The sequence below is a fragment of the Hordeum vulgare genome, chromosome 3H (genome assembly GCF_904849725.1).
Source record: "Hordeum vulgare subsp. vulgare chromosome 3H, MorexV3_pseudomolecules_assembly, whole genome shotgun sequence".
NCBI classification, from domain to species: Eukaryota; Viridiplantae; Streptophyta; class Magnoliopsida; order Poales; family Poaceae; genus Hordeum; species Hordeum vulgare.
This window is the reverse complement of record NC_058520.1, coordinates 5,161,879-5,184,770: the sequence shown is the minus strand read 5'-3', so window position 1 is coordinate 5,184,770 and position 22,892 is coordinate 5,161,879. Positions and strand designations below refer to the sequence as shown.

Here is a 22,892-nt window from a genome sequence, read left to right as displayed (position 1 = left end):
ACTAGTGCCCTGCTGTTAAGATTACTTGTGATTGATGGAATCTTGTTCTGTTGTGCCACCAAACTCATGTTAAAAACCGAGTAGGGTATCACTTATATGCGCCCGCTCACATTCTTAGAACTATCGTGCATCAACTGCCTACATCGTGTGGTGGTGGTGGTGTCTAAGCAAGACGAAGGTGCCAAATAGCTCCAGCAGCCCATGCCTGGCCAGACGGCTAACCATTTGTCCTTCATGCTGAGTTGAGTCTAGTCGTGGAGTGTTTCCTTACAGATATCCTTTTAGGATGTACTTCCTTTATAGCAAAATATAAGACTTTTTGAGTCTTTTTATATTTCGATGCGGATGGAAGTACACTTCAAATTGACTCAGATTTACGGTTTTGTTTCATTGAGTTGTATTTTTCAACGACAAAATGACTTCCTAGTACTCCACGAAATGAGTATTTGATAGCCGAAAAGCATTTTCATCAAAATGATCCTAGAGCTAGCACCATCGTGTGGATTCATATTGCTTGGTGTGCCATTCGAAGGAGCCAACGTTGGAACAATAAATAAAAATGTAATAAAAGGCGAAAAGAATTTAGAGCACGAGGTAGCAACAGTCAAGAATGCTCATATAGTATTTCATATTGTTTTGTTTAATTTTAATTTATTAATCAATCAAGAATGCTCATATAGTAGTACTGTATTTTTTTAGTCCATAGCAGTCGAGCGAGACCAGCCCAAAGCGTGCGGCTTCATCCCCAGATCCACGCTAGTGACCACGGCGACGAAGTGGCCCGGCGCCTCGATCCCTAGGTCCACGCGAGCGAGGATGGAGCAGGAGCCGAAGTGGCTCTCCGACGCAGCGCGCGCCTCCGTCCCCTGTCTACGCGGATGAGAAAGGCATCCGGATTGACCCGCCGCCGCAGTGGGATCCCATGAATGTTATACATATCGATGGTCTTCCACACAAGTGTTGCGATGCTATGGAAGACCATTGATATCCATAACATTCATGGAACCCACCTAAGGTTGAAGGAGAGAAACCGTATCTTTTAAATTAAATATGTCAAGAATTTGAGCTGTGTGCCCAACACCCGTCCTGGTACGCTCTTATATATAGCTTATCTATCCAACTGCTTTCGCATGACCGATCAAAGGTGGAACTAAGGGCCTGCTTGATTCTAAATAAGTCATCAACTTATAAGTTGAAAAATACAAAAAATGATTTATTTTGTTAAACAGATCCAGCTTATAAGTCACCTAACTTATAAGTCACTAGTAAAAATGTCCGTGCGTTGCAACGGAAAAATAATAATGGAAAACGTTTCTCTACGACAGGCCGACGGAATGCTCAGCCGTTTCAACGCGCATCGTTCAATTGTGTGCATCGTACATCTCACGTCGTGTGTCCCTCTCTTAGAAACCACACGTTTTGATGGTCCCACGTCCCTTGCAACCTACATTATCTGCTTTGAGCCGTCCTCCTTCACACATCTACTTTCTCAAAATACATCTCTCTTTCTTTCTAGAATAAGCCAAGGTTCATAGCGACGCATGATTCACAAATGACTGCAACTGGTGTTTGGGAAGGTTGCGACCGGCCATGAAACAGTGAGCATAGTGATTGCAGTATAGCGAGGATCGAGCAACACTCGTCCGAGGAAAAATTAACGTCACAGTTTTTGCTACATGCTTCCACCAGCGTCAGAATTTGCTACAAACGGCATCGTGTACAACTTTCATCGGCGTCATGTTTTACTGTCATGTTTTACTACAATGCAAAATCGAGATCACAATTTTGCTACAACCGATGTCACTCTTTGCTACAACCCTTTTAATTTTTGCTACATACGTTCAAGACTGAGGTGCGACCCCGCAACAATGTCAATGACGTTTTTGCTGTAACCGTAGTAGAATTTTAATACGTGCGACAATAATTTTTGCTATATTCATTCATTTTGACACAAAATGCGGCAACCTGCAACGGTGAGCTACAACCATCGGCGAGGATGACAACACTTTTTGTTGCAATCGTTGTTTCTGTTTGCTATGACCAACAACGGAATTTGCTACCAAGGAAGGCGAGCAAGATTTGCGACCAGCGACTGCGCCGACGAGCGGCTCCAGCGAGATACAGAAAGATGCATGCCAACTTAACTCTTCTCTCGGTTGCTGATAGCGTCGTTTGATTCTAAACATATTAGGCAACTCCATCAAAAACAGTAAATTTGTAAGGACATGCATACCAAATGCTCTACTTTGTGACCCACGGGCAAGTTTGTTTGGTCTTAAAAATCATTATATTTTTTTAAAACAACATGAAATCAAAGTTAAGCCATTGGTTTATGTAAAGCTTGTATCAACAACATTGTGCATTTTTAAATACATTTAGAAACATTTTCCAGAGATGCGTTTAATATTTTTCTACTTCATGGTGAACATTTTTCAAAATATATTTAGTTTTGATGTCTGATTTTTAATACACATTCTATATTTTTTGTATACATCAAGAACATTTTTGATATACACGTTTGGCATTCTCTGAATACATGGTTAACATTTTTCTAAACTTATACCTTTTATGTCTACTTTGTTTCATACACATTGTATACTTTTGTATACATTTTTATATACATCAAAAACATTTTATATGCACATTAAAATAAAATAAATGCATGATAAAAAAATTAAAAAGAAAGAAAAAATATATATTAATTATCAATATGTATTGTACATTTTCTGTATATAATGGAGAACTTTTCTATTCAAGTATATCTAAATAAAGCCAAAATAAAAAAGAAAGCAAATATAGAAACAAAACGGCTGCGTTGGGGGAGGGGAGAAATGAGGATTCGAACTTGCGTCCCACGGGCGGAAGAGCAAGTAGCAAACCAGTTGAGGTGGACAGGGACTTGTGTTTCAATGAGGGACAGCTACCTCTTGACTCAAATATAACGACCGATTTATAAAACGAAACGTTTTTTGCACTTGCCAATGGCATAGGGGGTAAATCGTACGAAATACAGGGGTAAATTACATGACGGACGACAGAAGCACTACTTGCTTTATTAGTAGGTATAGATAAGTTGCTCCACCCCAACTTAAAACTTATAAGTCACCCACTTTTGCGTGGGAAGGTGTGGTCAGGTGACTTATAAGTCAGATGACAACCAGACAGGCGTGACTTATAAGTCACTGGTTTTAAGTCACCTGACTTATTGAAACCAAACAGGTCCTAAACAACAACGGGCAGCACCAGCACCTTGCGGTTCTATCGGCAGCGCTGATGACTGGCCGTGGAAACGCACAACCACCACCGCCCAAGGGGCCACCGACGAGGGATGATGCCCAGCGATTTCCACCTCCTGCTAGGGACGGGCGAGCGGTGGCTACGACCGCTGGTTCGCAGGGAACCGAGGCCCTTGGGGCAGGTGGTGGCCGTGGGATTGGACCGAGCCACAACTTTGCAGCGCCGATGGACGGTGGTCACTTCGATCACCGGGGAAACAACAGCTTCAACGACTCATGGGGAGGTGACGGCATGCATCAGGGATCTTCTTCCATCGGCGCTGGCCGAGGTGACGGAGGAGGCTGGGGTCTCAATGCCCCTCCTGGGCAGTTCTTCGAAGGAGCAAAAGGCCCGCTATACCGCCAGCGCTACCAGGGTCAGCGCCCGAATCATGGTGGGCGCGGGGGTGGGAGACGGACCTACCCGCGTCGAGATCTACCTAGGGTCGATCCTACACCACCACTGGAGAACGCTGAGGTTGGGACGGGGCCAACGACGATCGCTGATGGAGCGGATGCTACTTTAGCATCTCTGACAGAAGCAGCACTACAAGAAATATGCTCATACATGACATTTTTTAAGACTTCATTGATGAATTCGTCCTAAATGTATGACGATTTCATCCGAGATTGTCGTAAACCGTTTGAGAGGATCAAATCTACATATAAATTATGAAGATGTGAGTCAAAAACACCGTAACCGCATAAGATGAGATCGTCATAACTTTTATGACGATTATAAAAATGTCGTAACATGTTTTAACTATGTTGACATGTCACTCGTGGGTCCATTCTATGTCACGCTTCAAACCCGTCTAGTTTGCGAAGCAACCTACTATTCTGTCATTCCAAAAATTCTCGAAAAATTCTCATAAATATTTTGGATCATATATACCTCAAATATGTGAAAACCCTTCCTTCCATAGTTCAAAAATAATTCAGCAATATTCATTTTCCTATTCTGTTCAAAATAACACTTTGTGAAGGAAGTGCTATTTCTATTTATTTGATTACCCTCCTATTTTTTGAGCACTCTTTCCTATCCAAAACATTGCCTCATGAAAACTTTCGGAACCATTTTCCTAGTAAATATTTCTTAGCAAATTTCCAAAGTTTGTGTTCAGCTAACAGCTTTGTGAAGGAAGTACTAGATAGGAATATCCTAATGAGTTGAATTTTTTTCCACATCTTCTATGTGCCCAAAACATAGCTCTCCACAAAATTTTAGCCCCATATAACAATCCATGTGAGCTCATCATCCAATCTTTGTTTCTGGTAATATTTTCATTTTATGAAGCAACTACATTTTGTATTGTTTTATAGTTGATGAAAAATTACCACTGGATGAAACTGACCATATAACTTCACTCCACCAAATTTTAGCTTATTTAATTCAGCCAGTTTTCCTCAAAAGAAAATTCCCAATATTCTGTTCAGTAGAGATCATTGTGAAGGAAGTACAATTCTTGTTTATCCAAATTTTTCGAAATTTTTACAGTGCCCTAATGTGTCTAAATTATCATCCTCCTCCAAATTTTAGCTCAATCCAATCATCTATGTGAGCCCAGTTTCAATTATCATTTTCTGTCCAGATTGACACATTGTGAAGGAAGTGTCACTTTGGCATGTCCAAATGGTATTTTTTTTACAGTGCCTACATATGCCCAAATTAACATCATACACCAAATTTCAGCTCAATCCATTCATCCATTTGATCCCACCTTCAACATCCATATTTCTGCACAGTGTGTTACTTTGCAAATCAAGTGCCACCTAGGTTCATCCATTTGAGCTAAAAATTTGCCAAGAGAGTCTCCTTAGTAGATGATCATCCTCAGCCAAAATTTAGGCCAATTGTCTATGTGCATTACCCGCACCGTTAACCAAACACTTGGCTCCTAATTCATGTTTGAGCTTAGTTCAGTCTCCTCGTGAGATTCTTATATTGTATTCTTCTTCCTAACACCTATCGAGGCTTTATCCAACCCACCAGACATACCTGTTCCACCCAGAACGCGTGGCAACGCAACAGGCAAGCGGTGATCATGCGACTGGCATGCAAGTTCACGCACTCTGGAGTTGGTGCCCTCAACCACCTTCCAAACCTCGACGTCAAGACACCACACCATGTATTTATGATTAAATAGATTCTTATGTACCTATCAATGATTTTTGGGAAAAATAAAGATCAAACTATAATGCAGCTGCAGTTCAAATTTGACCCGCTTTCAGCTGATTCGACGAAAATTTATCTTTTTCACGAGAGGTGGATAAAAGCTTTTAACACCCAACCATTTTGTCAATTGTAAATTAAAGGTGTCCTAGTATTTTAGAAAAATGATTTGGTACAATTTTAAAACAAATATATGATAGGTCCTTCACAAAAAAACTCATTTTGGACACTTGAAAAATGGAAAATGATTTTTACATACAAGGAAAATGAAAATTTTCTTAATCAACGTTGTTTGCCATTCCTAACTAACTCGGGTGTCGGCTCAGGATTATTTCAACTTTCATGTAGTGTTGTTGAAATATATATTATGTAATACTCAAATTTGGTGATATTTTGAATGGGCATAACTGTGTCGGTACAGGTTGACAATTAATGAATTTTGTGATAATCTTAAATTATATTGTTATATATAACAATTTCCTAGTTATATGGTTCACATTCTTTGAGCCATTTCATAATGACCATTCCAGATTTGGGCCTTACATTTTTAAATTATTTTGTAACATTTGGGTTAATTTTTTATGCTGCTCTTTAATTTTTTACATTGAACGGTGTAGAACTAAATGAGTGTTGCCATTCACGGGAAGCCACAAGCTTTAAAACAGTATATGAATGATGTTAGCTCGCTTGTTCACAAATAAGTCTCTTGACGTGTGTCATCTGTCATTGTGTATAACATTTGGTCTTTCTATTTTTCATTGATTTTTCTTTTCCATGTGCAACGCACAGGCACATTTACTAGTTAATATTTAAATGTACATACAATATTTGGATCCATCATTGTCTAATGTTTGATGTTGTGTACATATGATTCTTATTTTTTACACAGGTGAAGTACAAAGCCAAGTGTGAAGCTATGAAGCGTATCAACAAAGAGCACCATATGTATTGTAATAGTAGGCAGTAGTAAGCATTTCTGGGTTGTGGTGTAGTGTAAAGATTGTAATAAACAAATTTAATGTTGGTTTGGAGGAATTTCATTTGCTCCCTATCCTGTTTGAAATATTGATTGTGAAATAGTCATTTGCTCCCTAGGCATTTCAAGGGTGATCTTCACCAATTTCCTATTTTGTCTTTGTCTTGGCTACCGTCACATGCTTGGGAAAGATCTATATTCATATGTCAACTTGGAGGTAAGTATTCATGAATTATTATTGTTGACATTACCCTTGAGGTAAGCAGTTGGGAGACAAAACTATAAGCCCCTATCTTTCTCTGTGTCCAGCTGAAACTTTGATCTCATGAGTATCACGTGAGTTGTAGCAATTGTAGAGAACGAAAGAATGATTGAGTATGTGGATTTGCTTTACAAGCTCTTATTGACTCCTTTTGATGTTGTGATAAATTGCAATTGCTTCAATGACTAAAGGCTATCGGTTGTTACACTAGTGGAGAAAGGGGTATTAGAACCGGTTGGTAAGGGCCTTTGGACCCGGATACACATCCGGTGCTACGTATCCGGGACTAAAGGCCCCCCACTTTAGCACCGGTCTCTTACAAACCGGTGCTAAAGGCCTCCACGTGGGCGCCGAAAAGTGCGCGCAGGCGGAGGACCTTTAGGACCGGTTGGTAACACCAACCGGTCCTAATGCTTTTTTTTTTCTTTTTTTTTTCCTTTTCTTTTCAGGGTTTCCGATTCCGTATTTCGGTGTTTCCGTGTTCCGCATTTTCAGGGTTTTCGTTTACGTGTTTCCGGTTCCGTATTTCCGTTTACGTCTTTCCGATTCCGTGTTTCCGATTCCGTGTGTCCGTGTTCCGTTTTTTACGAACACGTAATCGGAAACACGTATCCGGAAACACCGATTCCGTGTTTGCGGTTAAGTGTTTCTCCGATTCCGTGTTTGCGGTTAAATGTTGATGCACCAAATAAAAGTACATATATACATGTAACACGAAGTACTGGACCGATTATCATTACATAATTTGAAGTTCGTTTCCTATATATAGCTCTATACTTGCATAGAGAAGGGAGCTGGCTATTGGTTCATAGGATGGAAAAATTCTCCGCCTTCATCTATGACTTGCGTGAGGAGAAATCCTGCCAATTCCTCTGCAACTGCCTTGCAACGTTGGATTGGTCTTAGCATCGCCCGCTTTCGTTGCAGCTTTAAAAGAAGTAGATGAAAACAATTAAGTTATGAACAAAACTAACATAATTGATGGCAACATAAATAAAGTTATGAAGATCCGGTTACGTACCTCTAGATTTTTGCAAGTACGGGATTTCTCATTGATAATCCTGTGAATGTACTCGCAAACGTAGTATCCACAATAATCAGTGCCCTGTGGTTGTTGCGGGACGCCCTATATACGAGAACATAATTCAGTCAAATTAATAATAATCAAGAGAATGGTAATGGTATTGAAACCAGGGTACGTAGTACTACTTACTTTGTTAATCTGAAAGTGGAGCTTGTCTGCCCATGTACTGGGTTCTTCCTTGATGAACATTTGCCAAACCCTGGCCGACAAACAAAAATGAATACAAGAGTTAATTATTACTTACTTGATATCAGGAAATGAACGAAAAAGAGGCCGATGAACGAAAGAGGCTGATATATATATACCTTTGAAGCATCTGACGCGCGCTCTTCCATTTGTCAGCGTCCCAGGTTAACGGGTCCCAGACTTCAACCACTCCTTGATCGATTCTAATGATGAACAATATGAAGTGGGACCTGCGCACGTGTACACACGCAGTCATGCATACTCATCAATTACACTTAACATCAGGTAAGCAAAATGGAATGTGTACAAGACAGTAACACTCACTTGAATGCGTAGGGCCAAAGTATTTCTTTTTTGGTACTTTGTCGCTTCAAAAACCTTAGCAAATCATCCGGTGTATCCTTGTTGAACTTTTCTATTGTCTCTTGATGAAACGAATACGGGTCAATGAACCCAAAGTCCCAGATTCCTGCCAGCCTGCATTCACGAATCTTCATTCTGCATAGTAGCGTACAAAAAGAATGTCTCGTGAGTGATAATTATACGGGCAATGAACGCGAGCTTAACTAAATAATTAAATTATACAAATAAATCACTTACAAACAGTAGCAGCTGACGATAGCTTTGTCGAGGGCACGTTGATTGTACATCTGGAAAAAATCATCGAACCCAACCTCCACACCGTACTCTCCGAAGTAGTGTTGATCCTGAACTGCCGCCATGATACAGTCTCTCTTTTGCCTTGCGGCCTCCAAGTACCAACCATGTAAATTCCATAGTTGGGTTGTTAGAGCACTAGGATTTTCGACCAGAGGCTGCTCGAGCTTATATTTATATACCACATCAGCAATAGCGTAACCTACGTCGCCCATGCGTGGACCGGACACTAAAGCCTGGTCCGATAACACCTTGAGCGGGGCAATTGACTGTGCTTCTTGTTGTCCGAGCTGGGGAACTTGTTTCCCGCATTTCGTCTGCTCCGCCTGCTTCATCTGCTCCGCCTGCTTCATCTGTGCGGTGTGCATCTTTTCAATGAACCGTTCATAGTCTGAAAGGGGCGGCGGTGGCGGCGGTTCAGGATAATATAAGTTGTCGATGGTGCGCTCAATTTTCCACTTTGGTACGTTCTTCAGAGTTTCCTTCCAGATGTCTGGAGGGGGCTTCAGGGGAAACCGTGCGAACCATGCTTTGTTTTTGGCTTTCACGACCTCGTCTAGTTCCTCCGGAGTCATTAGGCCTAGTAACTTCGGGGGAGTCTTGACTTTATTGGGTTTCCTTTCTCTCTTCTTGGGAGGACTCCCGTTTCTTCTGAACTGCAGCTTCCGCTTTGCCGTACCCGTAGTGCGCGCATCCGTCGGCTCACTGGAGTGCACGGGCGATGGACACTCGGCCTCGGGCTCCCTATCTTCGTTGTGGGGTGGACTTGGAGGTGCGTTGGGGGTGGACTTGGAGGTGCGTTGGGGGGTGGACTTGGAGGTCGTGCATTCTCTGTACGAAAGTGAAAAAACTATTAAAAATAGGCTTACATGTGGTGCAACATTCAGTAATTGTTGGAGGTGGTGCATAATTGTACCTGGAGGAGTCGGTGGCCTTGGCGCCTCGTTAGGAAACACGATGTGTTTCTTCTTCCACAAGATGATACCAAGCTCCATTTCTCCCAGTGTCTTCTCGCCTTCACCTCCAGGAATATCAAGCTCAATTGACTGGCATCCCGACGTAATTGTTGACAACCCGACACGAGCATGGGATGCTGGAATCTGACCACCATGGTAGGTTGCTCCAGGTTGATTCGGTAAAGCATAGCCTGACGCCACCATGAAGGATATGTTCCCCATTGGCATATGTATCTCACAGTTTGTCTTCTCCGTGACATCATCCACGGGGTAGTGAGGCGCCGACGGTTCGACTGCAGGACCGTCTTCTAGCTGCAGCTGCGTGGAACCCACGCTGCTTCTATGCTGAGATGGGACGGCATCTGCTACAGGATCGTCTTCTAATTGCTGCCTATCAGCGTCAGGTGCAGGATCTTCTTCCTCCTCTTCAGTGTCAGGTACAGGGTGTCCCCCTTTCTTCAAGAGAAACGACACCTTTTCTTCTAATGTCGCTATCCGTTCCAGCGCCTTCCTCTTGCTTCTACCACGGCTTCTGTAAGTGCCAAGGTCCGCCGGAAACCCTTGGTTCCACGGGGTAGTGGCTCCAAAGCCTCGTGTTCGTCCCCACTTTTCGGGGTTCCCGAGTGCCTTCGTCAACTCGTCGTTCTCTCTATCGGGAACAAAAGTTCCTTTTCGAACAGCTTCTATTGCCTTCTCTAGATCTGATACGACTTGTCTTATTTTTTCCGACCATGGTCCCTCCGCAACAATCATCCCAGTCTCAGCGTCCAACGTTGCCCCATGCGCGAACAACCAGAACTTGGACCTATCGGGCCAGTCATGTGTCTGTGGAATGATATTTCTTTTCAGAAGCGCATCTTCATAGCGTCGCCACCTAGGCAGGGCAGTCATGTAGCCACCTGACCCCAAAATATGGTGATATTTCTTCTTCTTCGCATTCTCCGTATTTGTGGCTGATCGGGATGTAAAGACACCCGATTTCTTGTACGCCTTAAAATCAGGCCAAGCGTCTCTTATCTTCACTAGGTGCCCAGTGAAAACTGGATCTTCGTCCTTATATTTCTTCCACAAGTCTTTCTTCCACCTCTGGAATTGTGTGGCCATCTTCTTCAAAGCCCACTCCTCGACTTTCTTCTTCTTATCTTCCGCTACGCTGAAATTTAGCCAGACCGTGTCGCAAAGCACTCTTTTCAATCTGTCATCGACATAAGTAGCTCCAACGTTGGCGCCGGTCTTCGGCTTATTCCATTCTATTAAGTTGATCGGGACTAGGTCTCTTACAACAACTCCGCACTGATTTACAAATTTAAGATAAGTTTCTGGGGGTTCCAGTGGTTTGCCATCAGCAGCAACTTTATCGATCGAGTACCTTGCAGTATCTTTCAACCTTGCGGCCGGGCCTCGTTTCGACTTTGTCTCAGTACTTGCGCTAGGTGTTCCGGAGGGCACCTAAACGGGAAAATAATGATTCGTTAGTAAGTGCAATACAAAATAATTGTTGCGTCAACAGTGACTTGAGATATACATTGGCAGAGTTTGTTCCGGAGGGCACTTCTTCATCTACTACATCTTCTATATTCTCAGCTCCGTCACCGGAGTCGTTCAAAAATTGATTGCTAAACGCATGCCCACCGTCGTCATCATGATATATGGCCGTTGCATCTTCAAAAATCATCTGGCACATGTATCTTTCCTTCTCCGCCTCACCCATTTCCGCGAGCTGATCGGCGTGCTGATCATGTGGTTCTTGGGGATCCATAGCTCAACACCTGCTAGTAACAAGAATTTAACTTAGCAAAATTATTTACGGAAAAGTTTTACGGAACCGGAAATTTTACGGAAAAGTTTTACGGAATCGTCGGAGTCGTAATCATCGCAAAGTTTTACGGAATCGTCGGAAAGTTTTACGGAATCGTCGGAATCGTCGGAAACTTTCCCCGCAGTTATGGAATCGTCGGAATCGTAGGAAAGTTTTACAGAATTGTAACCGTCAGAAAGTTTTACGGAATCGTCGGAATCGTCGGAAACTTTCCCCGCAGTTATGGAATCATCGGAATCGTAGGAAAGTTTTACGGAATTGTAATCGTCGGAAAGTTTTACGAAATCGTCGGAATCGTCGGTTTAGGGTTTTACGGAATCGTCGGTTTAGGGTAAACTATGAATCGTCGGAATCGTCGGTTTAGGGTTTTACGGAATCGTCGGAATCGTCGGTTTAGGGTAAACTATGAATCGTCGGAATCGTCGGAATCGTCGGTTTAGGGTTTTACGGAATCGTCGGAATCGTCGATTTAGGGTAAACTATGAATCGTCGGAATCGTCGGAATCGTCGGTTTAGGGTTTTACGGAATCGTCGGTTTAGGGTAAACTATGAATCGTCGGAATCGTCGGTTTAGGGTTTTACGGAATCGTCGGAATATGATGAAGGCGGCTTCACGTAACTTTTTTTTATAGGATGTCCTTACGTGAATATACGAAAATATGGATATACGAAAATATGGATATACCTTTGACGACGGCGCGGCGAAGAGGCGGCGAGGAGGCGACGTTGCGGCGAGGAGGCGGCGCGAGGATCGGCGAGGAGGTGGCGCGAGGAGGCCGCGCGCGAGGAGGCGGCGAGGATCGGCGAGGAGGCGGCGGCCGGCGCGGCGAGGAGGCGGCGAGGATCGTCGGCCGGCGAGGCGGCGCGAGGAGGCGGCGGCGCGGCGAGGAGGCGGCGGCGGCGCGAGGCGGCGACGGCGCGGCGAGGCGGCGAGGAGAGATCGAGGCCGAGTCGGGGAGGAGAGAAGGCACGCGCGGGAAGGCGAGAAGTTGGCGACCCCGGAGAGGTATAGGGCCTTTAGCACCGGTCTGTGTTAACAACCGGTGCTAAAGACCCATTAGCACCGGTTGTTAACACATACCGGTGCTAAAGGGTCCAAAATTGAGCGCGAACCGAACCCACCTTTAGGACCGGTTGTTGTTACAGACCGGTCCTAAAGGTCACTTTTAGGACCGGTTGGTGTTACAGACCGGTCCTAAAGGTTTTTTTCCTTTTTCTTTTTTCCTTTTTTCTGTTTCCTGTTTTCTTTTTCTTTTTGTTTCCTTTTTCTTTTTCCTGTTTCTTCTTTTATTTTTCTTTTTTCCTTTTTTCTGTTTCCTGTTTTCTTTTTATTTTTGTTTCCTTTTTCTTTTTCCTGTTTCTTCTTTTATTTTTCTTTTTTCCTTTTTTCTTTTTCTTTTTGTTTCCTTTTTCTTTTTTCTGTTTCTTCTTTTATTTTATTTTTTGTTTCCCTTTTCTGTTTTTTTTACATTTATTTACAAATTGTCAAAATGTCATTTTTACACTTAAAAAATAAAAATGATATTTATCAAAATGATCAAATTTAGTGGAAACTGGTCAAATTTTTAATATTTATCAAAATGGTCAACACAATTACATAAAAGGTTTAATACATTATTACACATCACCAACAACACCCCCTATCTATTTTTCTTCTTGCCTTTCTTCTAATTGCGCCGTAACCATGGACTATCTTCATCATTTAACGGGATGCTTGGATCATCTTTGACTTTGAAGGGAGGAATTTCATCAAATTTATTGTAATCTTCTGACATGTCTGTCTTGTCCTCGACTCCCATGATGTTTCTTTTCCCTGAAAGAACTATGTGGCGCCTTGGCTCATCGTCTGATGTATTCGCTTCCTTATCTTTTCTTTTTCTCGGTCTGCTAGACATGTCCTTCACATAGAAAACCTGAGCCACATCATTGGCTAGGACGAATTGATCATTGCCATACCCAAGATTCTTCTGATCCACTGTTGTCATTCCGTACTTCGGGTCTACCTTCACGCCTGACAGGTTGAACCATTTGCACCAGAACAAAGGGACCTTAAAGGAAGGTCCGTAGTAAAGTTCCCATATCTGCTCTATGTAACCATAGTATGTGACCCTTTGCCCGTTGTCGTCTTTTGCATCAAACCGGACGCCACTGTTTTGGTTGGTGCTCTTTTTATCTTGGTCTGCCGTGTAAAATGTGTTACCATTTATCTCGTACCCTTTAAAGGTCAATACAGTCGAAGATGGTTGCTTGGCCAACAAGTATAGCTCATCTTCAACAATGTTGTCATTAATGAGACGTCTTTGCAACCAACCGCCGAAAGTCTTCGTGTGTTCTTTAGCAATGAAATCTTCAGGTTGCTCCGGGTATTCCGAGCGTAAAATATCCTTGTGTTCCTGGATATATGGAGCCGCCAAGCTGGAATTAACTAGAACTGTGTAGTGTGCTTGAGTGAAAGATTGCTCGTCCATACATGTTGTTGATTTCTTTCCTAGCGTGCCTTTTCCACGCAGTCTCCCCTCATGGCGCGACTGAGGAACACCGATCGGGTTCAGGTCAGGAATAAAGTCAACACAAAACTCAATGACCTCCTCTGTTCCATAGCCCTTGACCATGCTTCCTTCTGGCCTAGCACGGTTTTTAACATAATTCTTCAAGACTCCCGTGAACCTCTCAAAGGGGAACATATTGTGTAAGAATACAGGACCGAGAACGGAAATCTCTTGGACTAGGTGAACTATGAGGTGCGTCATAATATTGAAGAAGGTTGGTGGGAACACCAACTCGAAGCTGACAAGACATTGGACCACGTCCTTCTGTAAACTTGGTAGAGTTGCTGGATCGATTGCCTTCTGAGAAATTGCGTTGAGGAATGCACATAGCTTCACAATGGGTACTCACACGTTTTCTGGCAGAAGCCCCCTCAATGCAATCGGAAGTAACTGGGTCATGATCACGTGGCAGTCATGAGACTTTAGGTTTTGGAACTTTTTCTCTTCTAGGTTTAGTATTCCTTTTATGTTCGACGAGTAGCCAGACGGGACCTTGATACTGCTCAGGACTTGGAAAAGATCTCCTTCTCTTCCTTGGTAAGAGCGTAGCTGGCAGGACCTTTGAAATTCTCTCGATTCATCAGGTCGTCTCGTTCGTGCATACGTTGGTGGTGCAGCCGTGCTTTTGGTGTATCTCTCGACTTCTTCCCATGCACGCCCAATAAGTTTAGCAGGTTCACGCAAATATTTTTCGTCACGTGCATCACGTCGATCGCAGAGCGAACCTCTAGGAATTTCCAATAGGGTAGTTCCCAGAATATAGATTTCTTCTTCCACATGGATACGTGGTTGTCGGCGTCATTCGGAACAGATTGTGCGCCAGGACCCTTACCAAAGATTACTTTTATATCTTTGACCATGTCATATATATCAGTACCTTTAGGGAGGGTTGGCTTCCTCCGTGTATCTGCCTCGCCTTTGAAATGCTTTCCTTTCTTTCTTACGGGATGCCTGTCTGGAAGAAATCGACGATGCCCCGGGTACACATTGTTGCCTATATGTATACTTTCAGTCTCGCCTAAACAGTGTGTGCATGCATTGTATCCCTTGTTTGACTGTCCTGAGATGTTACTAAGAGCGGGCCAATCATTGATGGTTACAAACAGCAACCCTCGTAGGTCAAATTCCTCCTGTTTGTACTCGTCCCACACACGTACACCTTCGTCAGCCCATAACTCTAAAAGTTCATCAACCAGTGGCCTCAGGTACACATCAATGTTGTTGCCGGGTTGCGACGGGCCTGGGATAAGCACTGGCATCATAATGAACTTACGCTTCATGCATAACCAAGGAGGAAGGTTATAGATACATAGAGTCACGGGCCAGGTGCTATGACTGCTACTCTGCTCCCCAAACGGATTCAGACCATCTGTACTTAGACCAAACCTTAAGTTTCTTGGGTCACGTGCAAAGTCCTCGTACTTATCGTCGATGTTTCTCCACTGCGACCCATCAGCGGGTTGTCTCAGCATATCATCTTCCTTACGGTCTTCTTTGTGCCATCGCAGCAACTTGGCATGCTCTTTGTTTCGGAACAAACGTTTCAACCGGGTATTATAGGAGCATGCCACATCACCTTGGCAGGAACCCTCTTCCTGGGGCGGTCGTCGCCCTTAACATCACCAGGGTCATCTCGCCTGATCTTATACCGAAATGCACCGCATACTGGGCAGGCATTTAAATTCTCGTGCTGACCGCGGTAGAGGATGCAGTCATTGATGCATGCATGTATCTTATGCACTTCCAATCCTAGAGGGCAGACAACCTTCTTTGCTTCGTACGTACTGCAGGGCAGCACGTTATCTCTTGGAAGCATCTTCTTCATTATTTTCAGCAGCTTTTCAAATCCCTTGTCAGATATTCCATTCTCTGCCTTCCATTGCAGCAATTCCAGGGTGGTGCCCAGCTTTTTCTGGCCATCTTCGCAATTTGGGTACAACAATTTTTTGTGATCTTCTAACATGCGCTCCAACTTCAACCTCTCGTTTTCACTTCCGCAGTTTATTTGTTCTTCACGAATGACCTGACGAAGATCATCATCAGACTCATCAACAATGTCCTCAAGTTCAGGCTCGTCTTCCCCCATTTCAGTATCACCGTGTTCACCGAACATAGGATAGTTATCATTATCCTCTTCTTCTTCATTGTCTTCCATTACAACCCCTCTTTCTCCGTGCTTGGTCCAACAAAAATAACTGGGCATGAAGCCTTCTTGCAACAGGTGGGTGTGTATGGTTCTTGAGTTAGGGAAATTCCTCTTATTCTGGCATTTTTTACATGGACAAAAAATAAATCCATTCTACCTGTTTTTCTCAGCCACATTGAGAAAACTATGCATGCCATTAAGGAATTCGGGACGACGTCGATCACTGTACATCCATTGCCGGTTCATCTGCATTATATAAATTTATCAAAAACCATTATGCTAAATCATCATGACTAAATTAATTAATTAATACAAAAAGTTCATCACACGTTAAAACCAAAGTAGCGTAGTGACCATACATATATAGTTCTCATAAAAACACACACTGAAACCAACCATAAAAACTCTCTCTAATTAATGCATTTAAAAACAACAACAAATGCGATCAAAATCGCAACAAAGGTAACAATTGACCCGACGGCATAATGATACCAAGCCTCTTTACTAATTGCATATTTTCTAATCTTTCTAATCTTCAGACGAATTGCGTCCATCTCGCTCTTGTGACCATCGACGACACCGGCAAGAACCTTTTCCAAGGTCATCTTCTCTCTTTCAGTTTTTTCCAACCTTTCTTCAGTTTTTTTCAATCTTTCTTTCAGGCCAACATTTTCTTGTTCAACTAAGTGTAACTTCTCACCAATAGGGTCGATTGGCATTTCCGGTTCCACTACCTCCTAGATAAAAATATCTATGTCAAGTTGGTCGGCGTAATTAATTGTCATATAATCAGGAAATGAAAATATGTAGTTATAAAAGATAATATACCACATCCGAATCGTAGACTGGACGAGGGCCAACGGGGACGGATATCAAAACCATGGCGCTATACATATAAAAAAAATCTTACACAATAAGAAAATTATATACAAGTAAATATGTAAATCATACAAATCAAAATTTGTTTTGGTAAATAAAAACAATAGGCTCACCAAGGTTGTGTCGGTGACGGGGCGATCGACGGCGGTGAGGAAGGGGACAAGGCGCTCGACACTAAAAAAACCACAAATCATAATTAAATTTGAGCTCAAATTGCATATGTATACATAACAAATGATGAACTCTCTCTAGCTTAGGCATTTCATCAAACACCTAGCTAGCACAACAAAAATGAAATGAGCAAGAAAACGAGCAAAACTTGCAATGCCGGAAGAGGGAATGTTGATGCTAACCGTAGGACCGATGGGTGCCAACAATCTTGACAAATGGTGGAGAAAAATGGGGATGGATTAGAGCTCCCAAGAGGAAGGAGAGAGCAAAAATGGAGTTGAGCTCGAGCTAGAAAAAATGGGGTGGAATATAGGGTGCTCGGGGAGGAAGGAGAGGAGGGCTTTAGGACCGGTTTGTGTCAAAAACCGGTGCTAAAGGGTCTGACAGCGGGGCCCCGCAGTTGCTGCAAAAATGAGAAAACCTTTAGCACCGGTTTGTGATACAAACCGGTTCTAAAGGGTCTGTCCACTAGGCCCCCTCCCTGCAGCAAACGGTCCAAAAACCTTTAGGACCGGTTTGTGTTACAAACCGGTCCTAAAGGCCTTGCGGCCATTTGCTGCAGGGAGGGGGCCCAGCGGACAGACCCTTTAGAACCGGTTTATATCCAATCCGGGTCCAATGTGGTTGGCTCAATGCCCTGTTTTCTACTAGTGTTACTTCTCGGTAAGGTTCTTGATCCATGCTTTACTTTGTGAAGGAATTATCACTTTAGCATGAGAGATTATATGTTGGTATTGCTGTTCTGAGCTTGATCATGATGCATGCATGTTCGTATCTTGTTTTGTCGACACCTCTCTCCCTAAACATGTGGACATATTTATTGAGCTCGGCTTTCGCTTGAGGACAAGCGAGGTCTAAGCTTGGGGAGTTGATACGTCCATTTTGCATCATGTTTTCATGTTGATATTTATCGCTTCTTTGGTTGTTATTTCACTTCACGGTACTATTCTTATGCCTTTTCTCTCTTATTTTGCAAGGTTTACATGAAGAGGGAGAATACCGGCAACTGGAATTCTGGCCTGAAAGTGGAGCAAAGTTGAGATACCTATTATGCGCAACTCCAAACGCCGTGAAAATCAACGGAGATTTTTTCCCAATTTTTAAAAAATACTGGGACGAAGAAGTGCCGGAGGGGCACCAGGGGGTGCCCACAAGCCTGCACGGTGCGGCCAGCCCCCCAGGTCGCGCCATGGGGGCTTGTGGGTAGCCCACTGGTCCACTGGCCCCCCTCTTTTGCTATATGGAGGGTTTTGTCCAGGAAAAACTCAGAAAGGAGCTTTTTCGTGGTTTCGCCGCCGCCACGAGGCGGAACTTGAACAGAACCAATCTAGAGCTCCGGCAGGACGATCCTGCCGGGGAAACTTCCCTCCCGGAGGGGAAAATCGTCGCCATCGTCATCACCAACACTCCTCTCATCGGAGGGTACTCGTCACCATCAACATCTTCATCAGCACCATCTCATCTCCAAACCCTAGTTCATATCTTGTAACCAATCTCCGTCTCGCGACTCCGATTGGTACTTGTAAGGTTGCCAGTAGTGTTGATTACTCTTTGTAGTTGATGCTAGTTGGATTACTTGGTGGAAGAGTTTATGTTCAGATCCTTGATGCTACTCATTACACCTCTGATCATGATTATGATTATGCTTTGTGAGTAGTTACTTTTGTTCCTGAGGACATGGGATAAGTCATGCACTACTAGGAAAAGGTCTGCTAGTGGCGCACCTGTTTTGGCTACTAATGGCGCACTATAGGTGCACCACTAGCATCACGCCATTAGAATTTTTTACTAATGGCGCATCACAGGTGCGCCATTAGTATTTGGTATACTAATGGTGCACCAGGCAGTGCGCCATTAGTATAGCTCATGGTGCGCCATTAGTATGCCTCCCAGGTGCGCTATTAGTATGCCTCCCAAGTGCGCCATTAGTATAGCTCATGGTGCGCCACAGGTTACACTACCAGCTTTAAAAATATTCAATTATTATCCTCACGCCCACAAGAAGGTTCAAGATAAACACATATTACACCACAATGAAAATATGTTTATAAACATGCACATACATTGAACGCAAGTTGACAAACAAATTAACCTAGAGGAAGCATAGTTTTGACCATCTTAACAATCATCTAGAACACACAAGTCACAAAAAGATAAGGACTATTGGTTACTATGAGAGACTTCAGATGGTCCAGAACAAACAAGTTTGTATCTACATGCACAAAGTGCAAGCTCCAAAACACTCGAAACACCAAATGGTCTACAAGACAATAAAGTCCATGATTACAGGTTGGTTGGTCCATAAACGCTAGAGAGTTATCATGTCCATGTGAATCAATAGGTTGAGTACCTGAAAACATTTTGCACAAATTTGTCAAGAAAGTGGAACCAGATCAAGTTGTTAAAATCTCATATGCGTATTAAAAATATTCGATCAAAAGATTATCATGATATCATAGTTAACAATATAGTTTCTATAAAAGTTATAATTATGTCAGATGCTATTATATAGAACTATGTTCCAGTGCTTGTAGAACTATGCATTGAGCTATTATATAGAGTGATCTTGAACTATGCACTGCCGATATAAATATTGTGTGCAGTTGCTTCAGTTTTATTTGTCTTTACATGTGAAATGCATAAATTACAACCAACCGGGCAAAAATGTGATGAAAAAATTGCGGAAAGATGCCTAGGCTACCGCCATTGGGGTGTTTAATCATTTAGCCTGGACTACTTTCTTCCTGTCAGCACTGAGACCATGAAGCGATGCATCTGTGAAGAAAGTATCAAACAGTGATGGGATATGTGTGTAATCTAGCAATGCTTTGACAATCAACGATGCTAGATCAATTGTGCTACAAACCTATGAAGATACAACATGAGAGTTATTTAGAGAAAGAAAGGTAATATCATCACTGAAGCCCTTCAATTATATGATGATGAATCAAGCCAGAAATCTAGGAAGACATGCGGAAGCGTGCTCATCACCAAATGATTTGAATATTCAATCCTGCTTAAAAAAGTTACTGGTAAGTGTATCAACAAAGTATATAAAAATACTCACAGATTAATTCATGCAACTCCAAATTTAAGTGTTTTCCACTCCCATTTTCTCTCCCATCTTTCTTAGCTGTTGTACCTGCAAGGCGACAACCACATTAGCTTGCTACTTAGCTGACTTCAGAATGATGCTCTACTGATTGTTGAAGAGGCGAGAGCACAAATAGGCAAGGACTGTAAGAGGCTCCGGTGTGGAATTAGAACAACCATTTAGAGTTTCTTCCTAACACAGCTTGGTGATGATTGAATTAAATAACCAATTTGCATGTGTGCATAGCTTGATCCTATGGTTCAAAGAATAAAAGGAAGAAAGCTGCAGTAGAGGAAAATTTAAAGAAGAATCATGTTCAAGGAGGTGCATCGATGCATCAATGCCACTTTTGGCAGTGCCCTTAGCTGACCTTTGAACATGAGTTTGATGTTGTTGTACAACAGATTTGAAACTTCCGGACAACTCACCCTGCGACGGTCATGTTGCAAATCATTAATAATTACAAACTTCGGTAGGGATCCCACGGTCTTGTATAGTCAATGCTTATGCACGTGTGAGCGGAGAAATATAGAAACTTATGAACTGGTGGATTGATCGACGATTGACATATGTTATTTCTGCACATGCATTTATATAAAATCACACTGAAGTTAGGCATGATAAATACTGAATAATCTATGGTAGCTCCTTACCTTGCTGGCATAAATGATAGATTGATGGCGAGTATATGAAAATATGTATACCTTAATTAAAACTGTAGAAAATATGACTGCAACCTAGAACTACAATGAATATTCAGAAATTAAATCGATCAGACTTCCACATTAGCACAATTCATCTATACAGATCCAGAAAAACTACATATACGTTTCAATAAATGTGGGAGATATTAGATGACACATGAACCGAGTAAAGATATATGATGCAAAAGATTAGGCTCCATAGAATCAAAGCAGAAGACTGAGTTAACATGGAAGATGAACAATACAGAAAGCCATTTCATGATATTTCAAAAATAAATTAAGCATGGGCAGCACACAGCAAGATTAAATCAGAAATCTGTCTGAAGCTGTCAGCAATGCTGTAGCATTAACTCAAGAGATTGGAGGACCTCCTTCGTCGACCCTCCTACCCTCCTGCGGCGAGGATCAGCAACATATTCTAGCCAATCCTCTCTGCAATCTCATTCTTCTCCATCCTCTGCCCCATATCTTCTCTGCAGACTCTGCTCAAGCGGGGAGAAGTAGGATCGCATGCACTGTTCTCTGATATTTCATTCAGTCCAGCAGGAGCAGCAAGTCAGCGACCACTTCTTCCATCCACAATAACATGGTCCTTGTCACGATAGTCATGCCGCTGCCCTCCTTTACCTCATCTAGATGTTCAATCGAGTTTCCTGCTCAGCCGCATCAAAGTTCTCTGGATGGATGAGTATTACCGATACATGTGTTGAACCAAACACGCTTATCTTTTTGTCAATACCATTAATAGTACAAGCTTAATCGGATTACAAATACCTCTCAAGTAATAGCTATTAGGATCAGATGGGTAGCCGCTGATAATCCCCGTGGGTGTGAATACCTCAGACAGCGTGGGAATAATCTCCTGGCGGCCGGGTAGTACAGCCCTAATAGTTCCACTGCAGCAGGTCGTGAGGGAGCATGGCATCGAGAGAGGTGAGGGCTGGCTCTGGTGCGGGCTTATACCTAGATCAACTGGCAAGCTCAAGCGGAGATGGACTTCGTGGATGAGATAGAGAATACATCAGAGGATGAAAGGGAAGGAAAAGGCATAGGGAGAAAATATCGTGAGGAGGATTCTTTGGGGATGGATCGAGCCTGAAGTTTAAAAAGTAATACACGATCTATTGTTTGTTTTTTGAAAGCAGTATACGATCTATTGGTTATTTTACGGGTATCCTAGATTGGTTTTCTTATTGCTTCTGTATGTTTTTTATTTTCTTACATATATATTGTAGGGATTATACGGGTGGATCCACACCGTTATAACTCGGTCCCACCAGATGAATGGCCGGCAATTTCTAATTAACGTGGTAATTTCTTGGAAGTCTAGAATTAGTATAGGTATAGATAGATGCACATAAAAACGAAGGGTCCAACTTCAAAGCTGTATCAAACATTTGCAGAGTCTAAAGTGCGATCCACCAGTTAGTTCAATAAATATATCTAAACACACCAATTCAAATTCTAGAGAACAATGGTCAGTGGTCACTAATATCATGTTGTCAAATAGCTAAGTATACCACACTTCTACAGCACCCCAAAGCAATTGGGTTCACAAAATCATCATAAAGAAGTCATTCCTGATTGATAAACAAAATTATCCAAAAACATTTATACCGGGCCATGGTCCAATTCAGACAGTTCGGAAAATCTATAGGTTACAGTACATCCAAAATAGTAGCTCCAGGCATGAACTTACAACTCCTGCAGAACACCAAGAATAAGAAAGAAGCATACCATTGCATCCATTGACCATGGTATCCAGTTGTTCCCTTCGAACCTCCAAGGGTGACGGCGGCACCGGTGATACGCCCATTTTGCATCATGCTTTCATGTTGATATTTATCGCTTTATGGGCTGTTATATTACCTTGTGGTACCATACTTATGCCTTTTCTCTCTTATTTTGCAAGGTTTATTAAAGAGAGAGAATACCGGCAGCTGGAATTCTGGACTGGAAAA

General features: G+C 42.6%; 1 protein-coding gene across 1 annotated transcript in view; it reads right to left on the bottom strand.

The window, feature by feature from the left end:
* Positions 1–22,505: 22,505 nt before the first annotated feature.
* Positions 22,506–22,892, bottom strand: part of LOC123441264 (tRNA-specific adenosine deaminase TAD1-like) — a 39,141-nt gene continuing 38,754 nt past the window's right edge. The window contains exons 2-3 of the mRNA XM_045117751.1: positions 22,631–22,744; positions 22,506–22,511 (exon numbers count right to left, since the gene is read on the bottom strand). Coding sequence (XP_044973686.1) covers positions 22,506–22,511; positions 22,631–22,744 — 120 coding nt within the window. The remainder of the gene's footprint in view (positions 22,512–22,630; positions 22,745–22,892) is intronic.